At 41.6% G+C, this 16,579-nt stretch overlaps 1 protein-coding gene across 2 annotated transcripts in view; it reads left to right on the top strand.

The window, feature by feature from the left end:
• The window catches only part of LOC121374173 (coiled-coil domain-containing protein 178-like), a 70,107-nt gene that overhangs the window by 16,011 nt on the left and 37,517 nt on the right, over positions 1-16,579 (top strand). For both annotated transcript variants that reach the window (XM_041501145.1, XM_041501146.1), the window contains exons 4-7: positions 3,193-3,408; positions 3,930-4,067; positions 12,824-13,036; positions 15,989-16,139. In XM_041501145.1, coding sequence (XP_041357079.1) covers positions 3,193-3,408; positions 3,930-4,067; positions 12,824-13,036; positions 15,989-16,139 — 718 coding nt within the window. The remainder of the gene's footprint in view (positions 1-3,192; positions 3,409-3,929; positions 4,068-12,823; positions 13,037-15,988; positions 16,140-16,579) is intronic.

The raw sequence follows: 16,579 nt of genomic DNA, 5'->3' as shown, positions 1-16,579 counted from the left end.
AAGGGGGAAAAAAGGACCATGAGTTAACTCCCTTGAATAGTGATGCGTTTCATGTGATTTTTCCTGTCTGCAGCTGTGTAGAGTATGTACTGAAAATGATCAAGTGTGATGTCATATATGAATAATGGTTTGAACAAATCTTGGAAAGTTTAGTGTATGTGTGCTTACATGAAAGCAAAAGTATGAATAACACTTTCTACTCATTACTGGGAATACTAAGTATACAGCAAAATAGATTTAAACCTTACAGGTCATAGTTAATAATTTTATTATAAAGTTTACCTTAAGTACATTGTGCGTTTAAAGAGCTCAGTAGTTTTATTTGGTAATGATGTGAGATGTAAGCTATTTAAAGAGCTCAGTAGTTTTATTTGGTAATGATGTGAGATGTAAGCTATTTAAAGAGCTCAGTAGTTTTATTTGGTAATGATGTGAGATATAAGCTATTTAAAGCAAAGACTAGGTATTTTAAACAGGATGATTCATAAATAAACTGGAGATAGCAGCTTTAGCAATTCCACTATAATGTTTACCTAAGTGGTTTACATCTGTATTTTAGACACACTCTGTGCTCTGCCAGCCAACTGGTCTACAGTGCAGTGTATTGTTTACCTACTACATGCATGTCTAAGTGGTGTGGTTTGTGTCTGTATTTTAGACACGCTCTGTGCTATGCCAGCCAACTGGTCTACAGTGCAGTGTATTGTTTACCTACTACATGCATGTCTAAGTGGTGTGGTTTGTGTCTGTATTTTAGACACGCTCTGTGCTCTGCCAGCCAACTGGTCTACAGTGCAGTGTATTGTTTACCTACTACATGCATGTCTAAGTGGTGTGGTTTGTGTCTGTATTTTAGACACGCTCTGTGCTCTGCCAGCCAACTGGTCTGCAGTGCAGTGTATTGTTTACCTACTACATGCATGTCTAAGTGGTGTGGTTTGTGTCTGTATTTTAGACACGCTCTGTGCTCTGCCAGCCAACTGGTCTACAGTGCAGTGTATTGTTTACCTACTACATGCATGTCTAAGTGGTGTGGTTTGTGTCTGTATTTTAGACACGCTCTGTGCTCTGCCAGCCAACTGGTCTACAGTGCAGTGTATTGTTTACCTACTACATGCATGTCTAAGTGGTGTGGTTTGTGTCTGTATTTTAGACACACTCTGTGCTCTGCCAGCCAACTGGTCTACAGTGCAGTGTATTGTTTACCTACTACATGCATGTCTAAGTGGTGTGGTTTGTGTCTGTATTTTAGACACGCTCTGTGCTCTGCCAGCCAACTGGTCTACAGTGCAGTGTATTGTTTACCTACTACATGCATGTCTAAGTGGTGTGGTTTGTGTCTGTATTTTAGACACGCTCTGTGCTCTGCCAGCCAACTGGTCTACAGTGCAGTGTAGTGTTTACCTACTACATGCATATCTAAGTGGTGTGGTTTGTGTCTGTATTTTAGACACACTCTGTGCTCTGCCGGCCAACTGGTTTACAGTGCAGTGTATTGTTTACCTACTACATGCATGTCTAAGTGGTGTGGTTTGTGTCTGTATTTTAGACACGCTCTGTGCTCTGCCAGCCAACTGGTCTACAGTGCAGTGTATTGTTTACCTACTACATGCATGTCTAAGTGGTGTGGTTTGTGTCTGTATTTTAGACACACTCTGTGCTCTGCCAGCCAACTGGTCTACAGTGCAGTGTATTGTTTACCTACTACATGCATGTCTAAGTGGTGTGGTTTGTGTCTGTATTTTAGACACACTCTGTGCTCTGCCAGCCAACTGGTCTACAGTGCAGTGTATTGTTTACCTACTACATGCATGTCTAAGTTGTGTGGTTTGTGTCTGTATTTTAGACACGCTCTGTGCTCTGCCAGCCAACTGGTCTACAGTGCAGTGTATTGTTTACCTACTCCATGCATGTCTAAGTGGTGTGGTTTGTGTCTGTATTTTAGACACACTCTGTGCTCTGCCAGCCAACTGGTCTACAGTGCAGTGTATTGTTTACCTACTACATGCATGTCTAAGTGGTGTGGTTTGTGTCTGTATTTTAGACACACTCTGTGCTCTGCCAGCCAACTGGTCTACAGTGCAGTGTATTATTTACCTACTACATGCATGTCTAAGTGGTGTGGTTTGTGTCTGTATTTTAGACACACTCTGTGCTCTGCCAGCCAACTGGTCTACAGTGCAGTGTATTGTTTACCTACTACATGCATGTCTAAGTGGTGTGGTTTGTGTCTGTATTTTAGACACACTCTGTGCTCTGCCGGCCAACTGGTTTACAGTGCAGTGCATTGTTTACCTACTACATGCATGTCTAAGTGGTGTGGTTTGTGTCTGTATTTTAGACACGCTCTGTGCTCTGCCAGCCAACTGGTCTACAGTGCAGTGTATTGTTTACCTACTACATGCATGTCTAAGTGGTGTGGTTTGTGTCTGTATTTTAGACACGCTCTGTGCTCTGCCAGCCAACTGGTCTACAGTGCAGTGTAGTGTTTACCTACTACATGCATGTCTAAGTGGTGTGGTTTGTGTCTGTATTTTAGACACACTCTGTGCTCTGCCGGCCAACTGGTTTACAGTGCAGTGTATTGTTTACCTACTACATGCATGTCTAAGTGGTGTGGTTTGTGTCTGTATTTTAGACACGCTCTGTGCTCTGCCAGCCAACTGGTCTACAGTGCAGTGTATTGTTTACCTACTACATGCATGTCTAAGTGGTGTGGTTTGTGTCTGTATTTTAGACACACTCTGTGCTCTGCCAGCCAACTGGTCTACAGTGCAGTGTATTGTTTACCTACTACATGCATGTCTAAGTGGTGTGGTTTGTGTCTGTATTTTAGACACAATCTGTGCACTGCCGGCCAACTGGTTTACAGTGCAGTGCATTGTTTACCTACTACATGCATGTCTAAGTGGTGTGGTTTGTGTCTGTATTTTAGAAACACTCTGTGCTCTGCCAGCCAACTGGTCAACAGTGCAGTGTATTGTTTACCTACTACATGCATGTCTAAGTGGTGTGGTTTGTGTCTGTATTTTAGACACAATCTGTGCACTGCCCGACAACTGGTCTACAGTCTAGTATATTGTTTACCTAAGTGGTTTGTGTCTGTATTTTAGACACAATCTGTGCACTGCCCGACAACTGGTCTACAGTCTAGTATATTGTTTACCTAAGTGGTTTGTGTCTGTATTTTAGACACAATCTGTGCACTGCCCGACAACTGGCCAAAGATCCCGGAGATAGCGCGGCGTCGGAGCTGTGAGTTGATCAAGTCGAGTACCCCGTGTGTTAAGAAAGCCGTATCCCACCTGGAGCTCATACAGAACGTCATAGATGACTCGTTCAAGAAGGCGAATGAGGGGACAGTCAGCAGGATCTCCAACTCACAGGAGTCTCTGAAGTCATGTGTGGGTAAGTTATTTACTGTTAGGTAGATGCTGGCAAGTCGTTTACTGTTAGATGGATGCCTGCAAGTCATTTACTGTTAGTTGGATGCTGGCAAGTCATTTATTGTTAGTTGGATGCTGGTAAGTCATCTGTGGGTAAGTCAGTCATCATTAGTCATTTGCTGTTAATCATCTGCAGTAAGTCATTTGCTGTTAATCATCTGCAAAAGTCATTTGCTGTCAAGTCATATGCAGTAAGCCATATGCAGGTGAGAATCTCTTTCTCTGTTCAGTTGGTAAGACATATGTCAGTGAGGTTAATGTTGGCAAGTCTGGTTGTTGATGGTGCATTTCACTGAGAGATACACCCATTGTATGGTCAAATCGTTTTAATTTGGTGAATTTCATTAACTCAGAGACACACATGCTGTAAGGCCAAATGGCATTAATCAGTTGTGCTTTTGTTTTGTTTGTGCCAAGTTGTTTTGAAACATGGTTTAATTGATAGTTCATATATAATTGACATATGTGTATTAAATGTTTCAGTGCCCAACAAGAAGCAGCTTCGATTCGCGGAGAGCCGAGGTCAGAGTGCGTCGACAAAAGGTCACACTGACTCGGTCTCCCAGCACTCCAGTAGCAGCTCCCTGTCAGTGAAGGGGTCAGGCGCACATGTCGAGGAAGGTCCGTACATGCATTATACATACATTAGTCAGCTGTTTGTCTTTACAGTATCAGCTCCCTGTCAGTGAAGGGGTCAGGCGCACATGTCGAGGAAGGTCCGTACATGCATTATACATACATTAGTCAGCTGTTTGTCTTTACAGTAGTAGCTCCCTGTCAGTGAAGGGGGTCAGGTGCACATGTCGAGGAAGGTCCGTACATGCATTATACATACATTAGTCAGCTGTTTGTCTTTACAGTATCAGCTCCCTGTCAGTGAAGGGGTCAGGTGCACATGTCGAGGAAGGTCCGTACATGCATTATACATACATTAGTCAGCTGTTTGTCTTTACAGTATCAGCTCCCTGTCAGTGAAGGGGTCAGGCGCACATGTCGAGGAAGGTCCGTACATGCATTATACATACATTAGTCAGCTGTTTGTCTTTACAGTAGCAGCTCCCTGTCAGTGAAGGGGTCAGGTGCACATGTCGAGGAAGGTCCGTACATGCATTATACATACATTAGTCAGCTGTTTGTCTTTACAGTAGCAGCTCCCTGTCAGTGAAGGGGTCAGGCGCACATGTCGAGGAAGGTCCGTACATGCATTATACATACATTAGTCAGCTGTTTGTCTTTACAGTATCAGCTCCCTGTCAGTGAAGGGGTCAGGCGCACATGTCGAGGAAGGTCCGTACATGCATTATACATACATTAGTCAGCTGTTTGTCTTTACAGTAGTAGCTCCCTGTCAGTGAAGGGGGTCAGGTGCACATGTCGAGGAAGGTCCGTACATGCATTATACATACATTAGTCAGCTGTTTGTCTTTACAGTAGCAGCTCCCTGTCAGTGAAGGGGTCAGGTGCACATGTCGAGGAAGGTCCGTACATGCATTATACATACATTAGTCAGCTGTTTGTCTTTACAGTAGCAGCTCCCTGTCAGTGAAGGGGTCAGGCGCACATGTCGAGGAAGGTCCGTACATGCATTATACATACATTAGTCAGCTGTTTGTCTTTACAGTATCAGCTCCCTGTCAGTGAAGGGGTCAGGCGCACATGTCGAGGAAGGTCCGTACATGCATTATACATACATTAGTCAGCTGTTTGTCTTTACAGTAGCAGCTCCCTGTCAGTGAAGGGGTCAGGCGCACATGTCGAGGAAGGTCCGTACATGCATTATACATACATTAGTCAGCTGTTTGTCTTTACAGTAGCAGCTCCCTGTCAGTGAAGGGGTCAGGTGCACATGTCGAGGAAGGTCCGTACATGCATTATACATACATTAGTCAGCTGTTTGTCTTTACAGTAGCAGCTCCCTGTCAGTGAAGGGGTCAGGCGCACATGTCGAGGAAGGTCCGTACATGCATTATACATACATTAGTCAGCTGTTTGTCTTTACAGTATCAGCTCCCTGTCAGTGAAGGGGTCAGGCGCACATGTCGAGGAAGGTCTGTACATGCATTATACATACATTAGTCAGCTGTTTGTTTTTACAGTAGTAGCTCCCTGTCAGTGAAGGGGTCAGGTGCACATGTCGAGGAAGGTCCGTACATGCATTATACATACATTAGTCAGCTGTTTGTCTTTACAGTAGCAGCTCCCTGTCAGTGAAGGGGTCAGGCGCACATGTCGAGGAAGGTCCGTACATGCATTATACATACATTAGTCAGCTGTTTGTCTTTACAGTATCAGCTCCCTGTCAGTGAAGGGGTCAGGCGCACATGTCGAGGAAGGTCCGTACATGCATTGTACATACATTAGTCAGCTGTTTGTCTTTACAGTAGCAGCTCCCTGTCAGTGAAGGGGTCAGGCGCACATGTCGAGGAAGGTCCGTACATGCATTATACATACATTAGTCAGCTGTTTGTCTTTACAGTATCAGCATTTTACACTCTATAGACTAAAGGTGGTTACATACATCAGCTGTAAATATTTTCAGTAATCAGCATTTTACACTCTATAGACTAAAGGTGATTACATACATCAACTGTTAATATTTTCAGTAATCAGCATTTTACACTCTATAGACTAAAGGTGGTTACATACATCAGCTGTAAATATTTTCAGTAATCAGCATTTTACACTCTATAGACTAAAGGTGGTTACATACATCAGCTGTAAATATTTTCAGTAATCAGCATTTTACACTCTATAGACTAAAGGTGATTACATACATCAGCTGTTAATATTTTCATTAATCAGCATTTTACACTCTATAGACTAAAGGTGATTACATACATCAGCTGTTAATATTTTCATTAATCAGCATTTTACACTCTATAGACTAAAGGTGATTACATACATCAGCTGTAAATATTTTCAGTAATCAGCATTTTACATTCTATAGACTAAAGGTAATTACATACATCGGCTGTTCATATTTTCAGTATCAGCATTTTACACTGTATAGACTAAAGGTAATTACATACATTGGTTGTTCATATTTTCAGTAATTAGCATTTTACAATCTATAGACTAAAGGTAATTACATACATTGGCTGTTCATATTTTCAGTATCAGTATTTTACACTGTATAGACTAAAGGTAATTACATACATTGGCTGTTAATATTTTCAGTATCAGCATTTTACACTGTATAGACTAAAGGTAATTACATACATTGGCTGTTAATATTTTCAGTAATCAGCATTTTACACTCTATGGACTAAAGGTAATTACATACATTGGCTGTTAATATTTTCAGTATCAGCATTTTACACTGTATAGACTAAAGGTAATTACATACATTGGCTGTTAATATTTTCAGTATCAGCATTTTACACTGTATAGACTAAAGGTGATTACGTTTTCAGTATCAGTATTTTACACTGTATAGACTAAAGGTGATTACATTTTCAGTATCAGTATTTTACACTGTATAGACTAAAGGTGATACATTAGCTGTTAATATTTTCAGTATCCACATTTTACACTGTATAGACTAAAGGTAATTACATACATTGGCTGTTAATATTTTCAGTATCAGCATTTTACACTGTATAGACTAAAGGTGATTACATTTTCAGTATCAGTATTTTACACTCTATAGACTAAAGGTGATTACATTTTCAGTATCAATATTTTACACTGTATAGACTAAAGGTGATACATTAGCTGTTCATATTTTCAGTATCAGCATTTTACACTGTATAGACTAAAGGTAATTACATACATTGGCTGTTAATATTTTCAGTATCCACATTTTACACTGTATAGACTAAAAGTAGTTACATACATCAGCTGTTCATATTTTCAGTAATCAGCATGTTACACATTGTAAATGTGAGAAATATAATTGGAATATGACTTGTTAGCATGTTTGCCTGCCTGAGATGTGATGGGTCATAAGATCAATCACCCTCAGAAGACAGGTAGGTGAGGATAGCTGTGCAGTGTTTGACACGAGTAGATGTTAATGTCTGTTTCTCTGTCAGGTATCACAGGGTATATCTGCGTTTTATACCAGGGATCGAAATACTAGCGTTCCAACCAGTTTTTATCAGTGAACATCACCATAGGCCATGGGATTTTTTGCCTGGGCTCGAACTTAAAGATGGCACTGACAGGAATTGCCGTCGTTGAGACATCATCACTGACGGTACAAAAGTGCTGTTGGTAAAGCTCCTCAACAATGACAAAATGTATACACCTAATGTATATTATCTGCCAGTATTCAACATTTGTGCATTTGAAATATGTCTACATATAGCAAACTAACCTTTCAGTCATGTTTATTTGCTGCAAATGTCACACTTTTTTTTTTTTACTATAGGCAGGTTCAAAATTGCCATCGGTGGGCCGTTTCACACATGACAATTCTTTACCAAATTGCTGTGGGAGACAAATTCCTAAGTTCAAGCCCTGCACTTATTTTGCCTAACAGTCACACATTAGTTTTAGTCAGTCATATTTCATTCAGTGGCTTTTATTTCGGGCCAGTAGAATTTATAGATTTTCAGAATGAATATCCGGCAGGAATTTGAGCAAGTTTGAAACAGAACATACATTGAGTGAATTAAAGCATTGACTGTGTGTACATTGAGTGAATTAAAGTGTTGGCTGTGTGTATTTTGTCTCTAGAGGCGTTGCCGGCTTGAGTGAATTAAAGTATTGACTGGGTGTATTTTGTCTGTAGAGGTGGTACCGGCTTGAGTGAATTAAAGTGTTGACTGTGTGTATTTTGTCTGTAGAGGCGGTGCCGGCTTGAGTGAATTAAAGTGTTGACTGTGTGTATTTTGTCTCTACAGGCGGTGCCGGCTTGAGTGAATTAAAGTGTTGACTGTGTGTATTTTGTCTGTAGAGGCGGTGCCGGCTTGAGTGAATTAAAGTGTTGACTGTGTGTATTTTGTCTGTAGAGGCGGTGCCGGCTTGAGTGAATTAAAGTGTTGACTGTGTATTTTGTCTCTAGAGGCGGTGCCGGCTTGAGTGAATTAAAGTGTTGACTGTGTGTATTTTGTCTCTAGAGGCGGTGCCGGCTTGAGTGAATTAAAGTGTTGACTGTGTGTATTTTGTCTGTAGAAGCGGTGCCGGCTTGAGTGAATTAAAGTGTTGACTGTGTGTATTTTGTCTCTAGAGGCGGTGCCGGCTTGAGTGAATTAAAGTGTTGACTGTGTGTATTTTGTCTGTAGAGGCGGTGCCGGCTTGAGTGAATTAAAGTGTTGACTGTGTGTATTTTGTCTGTAGAGGCGGTGCCGGCTTGAGTGAATTAAAGTGTTGACTGTGTGTATTTTGTCTGTAGAGGCGGTGCCGGCTTGAGTGAATTAAAGTGTTGACTGTGTGTATTTTGTCTGTAGAGGCGGTGCCGGCTTGAGTGAATTAAAGTGTTGACTGTGTATTTTGTCTCTAGAGGTGGTGCCGGCTTGAGTGAATTAAAGTGTTGACTGTGTATTTTGTCTGTAGAGACGGTGCCGGCTTGAGTGAATTAAAGTGTTGACGGTGTGTATTTTGTCTGTAGAGGCGGTGCCGGCTTGAGTGAATTAAAGTGTTGACTGTATGTATTTTGTCTGTAGAGGCGGTGCCGGCTTGAGTGAATTAAAGTGTTGACTGTATGTATTTTGTCTGTAGAGGCGGTGCCGGCTTGAGTGAATTAAAGTGTTGACTGTGTATTTTGTCTCTAGAGGCAGTGCCGGCTTGAGTGAATTAAAGTGTTGACTGTGTGTATTTTGTCTCTAGAGGTGGTGCCGGCTTGAGTGAATTAAAGTGTTGACTGTGTGTATTTTGTCTGTAGAAGCGGTGCCGGCTTGAGTGAATTAAAGTGTTGACTGTGTGTATTTTGTCTCTAGAGGCGGTGCCGGCTTGAGTGAATTAAAGTGTTGACTGTGTGTATTTTGTCTCTAGAGTCGGTGCCGGCTTGAGTGAATTAAAGTATTGACTGTGTGTATTTTGTCTGTAGAGGCGGTGCCGGCTTGAGTGAATTAAAGTGTTGACTGTGTGTATTTCGTCTGTAGAGGCGGTGCCGGCTTGAGTGAATTAAAGTGTTGACTGTGTGTATTTTGTCTGTAGAGGCGGTGCCGGCTTGAGTGAATTAAAGTGTTGACTGTGTGTATTTTGTCTGTAGAGGCGGTGCCGGCTTGAGTGAATTAAAGTGTTGACTGTGTGTATTTTGACTGTAGAGGCGGTGCCGGCTTGAGTGAATTAAAGTGTTGACTGTGTGTATTTTGTCTCTAGAGGCGGTGCCGGCTTGAGTGAATTAAAGTGTTGACTGTGTGTATTTTGTCTCTAGAGACGGTGCCGGCTTGAGTGAATTAAAGTGTTGACTGTGTGTATTTTGTCTCTAGAGGCGGTGCCGGCTTGAGTGAATTAAAGTGTTGACTGTGTGTATTTTGTCTGTAGAGGCGGTGCCGGCTTGAGTGAATTAAAGTGTTGACTGTGTGTATTTTGTCTCTAGAGGCGGTGCCGGCTTGAGTGAATTAAAGTGTTGACTGTGTGTATTTTGTCTCTAGAGGCGGTGCCGGCTTGAGTGAATTAAAGTGTTGACTGTGTATTTTGTCTGTAGAGGCGGTGCCGGCTTGAGTGAATTAAAGTGTTGACTGTGTGTATTTTGTCTGTAGAGGCGGTGCCGGCTTGAGTGAATTAAAGTGTTGACTGTGTGTATTTTGTCTCTAGAGGCGGTGCCGGCTTGAGTGAATTAAAGTGTTGACTGTGTGTATTTTGTCTCTAGAGGCGGTGCCGGCTTGAGTGAATTAAAATGTTGACTGTGTGTATTTTGTCTGTAGAGGCGGTGCCGGCTTGAGTGAATTAAAGTGTTGACTGTGTGTATTTTGTCTGTAGAGGCGGTGCCGGCTTGAGTGAATTAAAGTGTTGACTGTATGTATTTTGTCTCTAGAGGCAGTGCCGGCTTGAGTGAATTAAAGTGTTGACTGTGTATTTTGTCTCTAGAGGCGGTGCCGGCTTGAGTGAATTAAAGTGTTGACTGTGTGTATTTTGTCTCTAGAGGCGGTGCCGGCTTGAGTGAATTAAAGTGTTGACTGTGTGTATTTTGTCTGTAGAAGCGGTGCCGGCTTGAGTCAATTAAAGTGTTGACTGTGTGTATTTTGTCTCTAGAGGCGGTGCCGGCTTGAGTGAATTAAAGTGTTGACTGTGTGTATTTTGTCTCTAGAGGTGGTGCCGGCTTGAGTGAATTAAAGTGTTGACTGTGTGTATTTTGTCTCTAGAGGCGGTGCCGGCTTGAGTGAATTAAAGTGTTGACTGTGTATTTTGTCTGTAGAGGCGTTGCCGGCTTCAGTGAATTAAAGTGTTGACTGTGTGTATTTTGTCTCTAGAGGCGGTGCCGGCTTGAGTGAATTAAAGTGTTGACTGTGTGTATTTTGTCTGTAGAGGCGGTGCCGGCTTGAGTGAATTAAAATGTTGACTGTGTGTATTTTGTCTCTAGAGGCGGTGTCGGCTTGAGTGAATTAAAGTGTTGACTGTGTGTATTTTGTCTCTAGAGGCGTTGCCGGCTTGAGTGAATTAAAGTGTTGACTGTGTGTATTTTGTCTCTAGAGGCAGTGCCGGCTTGAGTGAATTAAAGTGTTGACTGTGTGTATTTTGTCTCTAGAGGCGGTGCCGGCTTGAGTGAATTAAAGTGTTGACTGTGTGTATTTTGTCTGTAGAGGCGGTGCCGGCTTGAGTGAATTAAAGTGTTGCTGTGTATTTTGTCTGTAGAGGCGGTGCCGGCTTGAGTGAATTAAAGTGTTGACTGTGTGTAGTTTGTCTCTAGAGGCGGTGCCGGCTTGAGTGAATTAAAGTGTTGACTGTGTGTATTTTGTCTCTAGAGGCGGTGCCGGCTTGAGTGAATTAAAGTGTTGACTGTGTGTATTTTGTCTCTAGAGGCGGTGCCGGCTTGAGTGAATTAAAGTGTTGACTGTGTGTATTTTGTCTCTAGAGGCGGTGCCGGCTTGAGTGAATTAAAGTGTTGACTGTGTTTATTTTGTCTCTAGAGGCGGTGCCGGCTTGAGTGAATTAAAGTGTTGACTGTGTGTATTTTGTCTCTAGAGGTGGTGCCGGCTTGAATGAATTAAAGTGTTGACTGTGTGTAATTTGTCTGTAGAGGCGGTGCCGGCTTGAGTGAATTAAAGTGTTGACTGTGTGTATTTTGTCTCTAGAGGCGGTGCCGGCTTGAGTGAATTAAAGTGTTGACTGTGTGTATTTTGTCTGTAGAAGCGGTGCCGGCTTGAGTGAATTAAAGTGTTGACTGTGTGTATTTTGTCTCTAGAGGCGGTGCCGGCTTGAGTGAATTAAAGTGTTGACTGTGTGTATTTTGTCTCTAGAGGTGGTGCCGGCTTGAGTGAATTAAAGTGTTGACTGTGTGTATTTCGTCTCTAGAGGCGGTGCCGGCTTGAGTGAATTAAAGTGTTGACTGTGTATTTTGTCTGTAGAGGCGTTGCCGGCTTCAGTGAATTAAAGTGTTGACTGTGTGTATTTTGTCTCTAGAGGCGGTGCCGGCTTGAGTGAATTAAAGTGTTGACTGTGTGTATTTTGTCTGTAGAGGCGGTGCCGGCTTGAGTGAATTAAAGTGTTGACTGTGTGTATTTTGTCTCTAGAGGCGTTGCCGGCTTGAGTGAATTAAAGTGTTGACTGTGTGTATTTTGTCTCTAGAGGCAGTGCCGGCTTGAGTGAATTAAAGTGTTGACTGTGTGTATTTTGTCTCTAGAGGCGGTGCCGGCTTGAGTGAATTAAAGTGTTGACTGTGTGTATTTTGTCTGTAGAGGCGGTGCCGGCTTGAGTGAATTAAAGTGTTGACTGTGTATTTTGTCTGTAGAGGCGGTGCCGGCTTGAGTGAATTAAAGTGTTGACTGTGTGTAGTTTGTCTCTAGAGGCGGTGCCGGCTTGAGTGAATTAAAGTGTTGACTGTGTGTATTTTGTCTCTAGAGGTGGTGCCGGCTTGAGTGAATTAAAGTGTTGACTGTGTGTATTTTGTCTCTAGAGGCGGTGCCGGCTTGAGTGAATTAAAGTGTTGACTGTGTGTATTTTGTCTCTAGAGGCGGTGCCGGCTTGAGTGAATTAAAGTTTTGACTGTGTTTATTTTGTCTCTAGAGGTGGTGCCGGCTTGAGTGAATTAAAGTGTTGACTGTGTGTATTTTGTCTCTAGAGGTGGTGCCGGCTTGAATGAATTAAAGTGTTGACTGTGTGTAATTTGTCTGTAGAGGCGGTGCCGCCTTGAGTGAATTAAAGTGTTGACTGTGTGTATTTTGTCTAGTTGACTGTGTGTATTTTGTCTGTAGTTGACTGTGTGTATTTTGTCTGTAGTTGACTGTGTGTATTTTGTCTGTAGTTGACTGTGTGTATTTTGTCTCTAGAGGCGGTGCCGGTGGCCGAGTCAGAGAGCCCGTACCTGGGTGCCGACGAGGTGATCAGCGAGGTGATCGTTCTGTTGGCACGGCTCGACAATGAGCGCCTCGAAACGGAGAAGAAACTCCACTTGGAGCATGAGAAGGTGGCCAGACTGAGCCGCAAGATCGACGACCTGTGTATGAGGAGACTGAGAGACCTGCCCATCTTAGTACAGAAAGGTAAACTTCTGTCAGATAAACACGGGAAGGTAGGGATAATACACAGATTCTGTTTTAATACAGAAACATGAAGGTTAATATTTTGTCTATAAACACGGGAAGGTAGGGACAATACACAGATTCCGTTTTAATACAGAAACATGAAGGTTAATATTTTGTCTATAAACACGGGAAGGTAGGGACAATACACAGATTCCGTTTTAATACAGAAACATGAAGGTTAATATTTTGTCTATAAACACGGGAAGGTAGGGACAATACACAGATTCCGTTTTAATACAGAAACATGAAGGTTAATATTTTGTCTATAAACATGGGAAGGTAGGGACAATACACAGATTCTGTTTTAATACAGAAACATGAAGGTTAATATTTTGTCTATAAACACGGGAAGGTAGGGACAATACACAGATTCCGTTTTAATACAGAAACATGAAGGTTAATATTTTGTCTATAAACACGGGAAGGTAGGGACAATACACAGATTCTGTTTTAATACAGAAACATGAAGGTTAATATTTTGTCTATAAACACGGGAAGATAGGGACAATACATAGATTCCGTTTTAATACAGAAACATGAAGGTTAATATTTTGTCTATAAACACGGGAAGGTAGGGACAATACACAGATTCTATTTTAGTACAGGTACATACATGTAAAAGCTCATATTGTTTGTAATAAACACGTGTAGGGACAGTACACCGGTAGATTCAGCTTTATGACAGAAAGATAAAAGGTAATTTTGTGTGTGATGGATAGATATTGTAAACTGAGAAAAGAATGTGTGCATATTAATTTTGTGTCATTCGTGCCCAACCTTAAGTCGCAAAATTTATACACACGCATTAATTATTTTCCAGGTTAGTGTGCTTAGGTGGTGTCTGATTTTCTATAAACTAGTAAACCATGAAGGAAAACAAACAAAACTATTTACTAATGAGCACCACATCATTCGGTGGCGAATAAATGTTCATTGTTTTGGCTAACAAAGATACCGGTATATTAATTGTTAACAACTAAAGCTTTGAGCTGTGTTTCTGTTACATGCAAGGTGGGTAATCCTCTTTACTCAGTACCAGAGACAATTGTTCGATGTCGAGTAACAGTAAACGCCGCTTTTACAACAATGAGGTGTGTTTTTCCACACTGATATAGGCAATATTGTCCATTTAGGGTTGTATTTTTTTATATATATGCCAATGGTCATTCGCAAAATTTAAATGTCGCAATATTTATATACAGTCGAACCTGGTCTAACGGTCACCTGTACATAACAGTCACCTGTCCATAATGGCCAGCGGTCACTATTTTCCACCCAAAATCACAGGTTGAACCTGCTATAACGGTCACAAGATGATCGTTGTGAAGACATTTTTTGGTTTATTTTTGTTTACCCTGGTTATGTCTTTACTTTTTCAATCATCTTAAAAATTATAAATTAAATGTGTTTATATGGCCATGTCTGTAGCTTTGGGTTTATTTTCTGTCAAAGTAAAGTTCCATTGTAATTCTCTGATCGTAATTGAAAAACAAACGGGCACTCAATAACTTCCGTGACACGCAGTTACTGGTGGTGTAATTCGATATGTTCTCAGCATCCTCACTGAATAGTAGACGACTTCCCATTGGCTCTACATAATGTAATCTGTATGTATGGTCACTCTATTGAGTCTCGAGAAACCAAACAAATGAGGTATTATGTTAGGTGTTTCCTTGTTTCTAGCCAAACATGATTGGTAAATAAACATGAATAGCTGAAGGCGGCGGTCATTGCAGATGTCCCGTGTTCGAATTTTTTAAGCGACTCCTGAACTTATTCAGCTGTAATCAACGGTCATACTCCACTGAAGGATTAGCGGTGACATGAAACAAACAAATGAGTCAAACATGCCACATGGGTAATAACCTTCAATTACACAAAATATCTTCTGCAAGTCAATGTTAGCGTTTGCGAAATATATTAACGAATACATTTGTATGCAAAATGCCACGGAAAAATAGTACTGCTTTAACGTTAGAACAGAGAATCGACGTTATTAACAAATCTGAGAAAGGCAATTTAAGTGCGCGAAAGATCGCCGATCATTTTGGTGTAGGACGTTTTCAGATTAATTCTATTTTAAAAAGGAAAGATGATGTTCTGGCCGATTTTAACAATAATGTTTCAGCCAAAAGAAAAAGGCAGAAGAAAGCAACAGGCAATGATATAAACAAGCTAGTGTGGGAATGGTTTAAAAATGAGACATCTTTTTTTTTATGACAATTGTGATATTCTTTAATATATGGGTTCTAATTTTGAACTTGTATATAAGGGTCACCTCTCTATAACAGCCACTTTTGTCAGGTCCCTTGAATGGCTGTTATATACAGGTTTGACTGTATATGCCAATCGTCATTTGCAAAATTTAAATGTCGCAATATTAATCCGGTTTACAGTAGATGGTTAACCACAGAAGTGTATGTGTGATGGGTGAATTGAGACGGCGATGTAGGGTTGGATAATCATTGTTTTACCCAATGTGTCTGTTTATTACTCATGGCTCGAGCTTAATACAGTGTTACTCATGACACGTTTGAAAAGGTGTGTGCCTACCACAGTTGTGCAGCTACTTACTGCACTTTAAGCCAGTTACTTATAAAAGTTCAAAACCACACATTATTCCCATAATTGATGGCAATATATTTTATCCAATAGCAAAAACCTGCAATTAATATAAAAGCTATGGCAATTACGATTGGTGTTGCTCTTAAGTTCGAGCTCTGTTACCTGCAGAAAGGGAGGCATTATTGACCCAATGAACTGCAGTAGTCCAGAGTAGATTGTCAGAGATTGGTACCTCATAAATATTTATGTCTTTATGTTTCTATATATCTGAATGAATTGTGGGGCTACAGAGCATATTGTCCGAGATAGTACTTGATGTACGTTTGTGTTTATTTTTGCCTGTAGAACATGAGGCATGTATTATTGACCTGAACGAACTGCAGTGGCACGTAGCGTACCGGCGGAGGATGGAGAAACGCATCCGCGACAGAATGGAGTCGGCGGAACTGCTCAACACCCGATACAAAGATGATATCGCCTTTGTGAAGCGCCACATGTGAGTGTCTTATGATAGTAATGGGTGATATCGCCTTCGTGAAGCGCCACATGTGAGTGTCTTATGATAGTAACGGGGATATCGCCTTCGTGAAGCGCCACATGTGAGTGTCTTATGATAGTAATGGGGGATATCGCCTTCGTGAAGCGCCACATGTGAGTGTCTTATGATAGTAATGGGGGATATCGCCTTCGTGAAGCGCCACATGTGAGTGTCTTATGATAGTAATGGGGGATATCGCCTTCGTGAAGCGCCACATGTGAGTGTCTTATGATAGTAACGGGGGATATCGCCTTCGTGAAGCGCCACATGTGAGTGTCTTATGATAGTAATGGGGGATATCGCCTTCGCGAAGCGCCACATGTGAGTGTCTTATGATAGTAATGGGTGATATCGCCTTCGTGAAGCGCCACGTGTGAGTGTCTTATGATAGTAACGGG

This window comes from Gigantopelta aegis, chromosome 6 (genome assembly GCF_016097555.1).
Source record: "Gigantopelta aegis isolate Gae_Host chromosome 6, Gae_host_genome, whole genome shotgun sequence".
Classification (NCBI taxonomy): Eukaryota; Metazoa; Mollusca; class Gastropoda; order Neomphalida; family Peltospiridae; genus Gigantopelta; species Gigantopelta aegis.
This window is presented reverse-complemented; position numbering and strand designations above follow the sequence as displayed.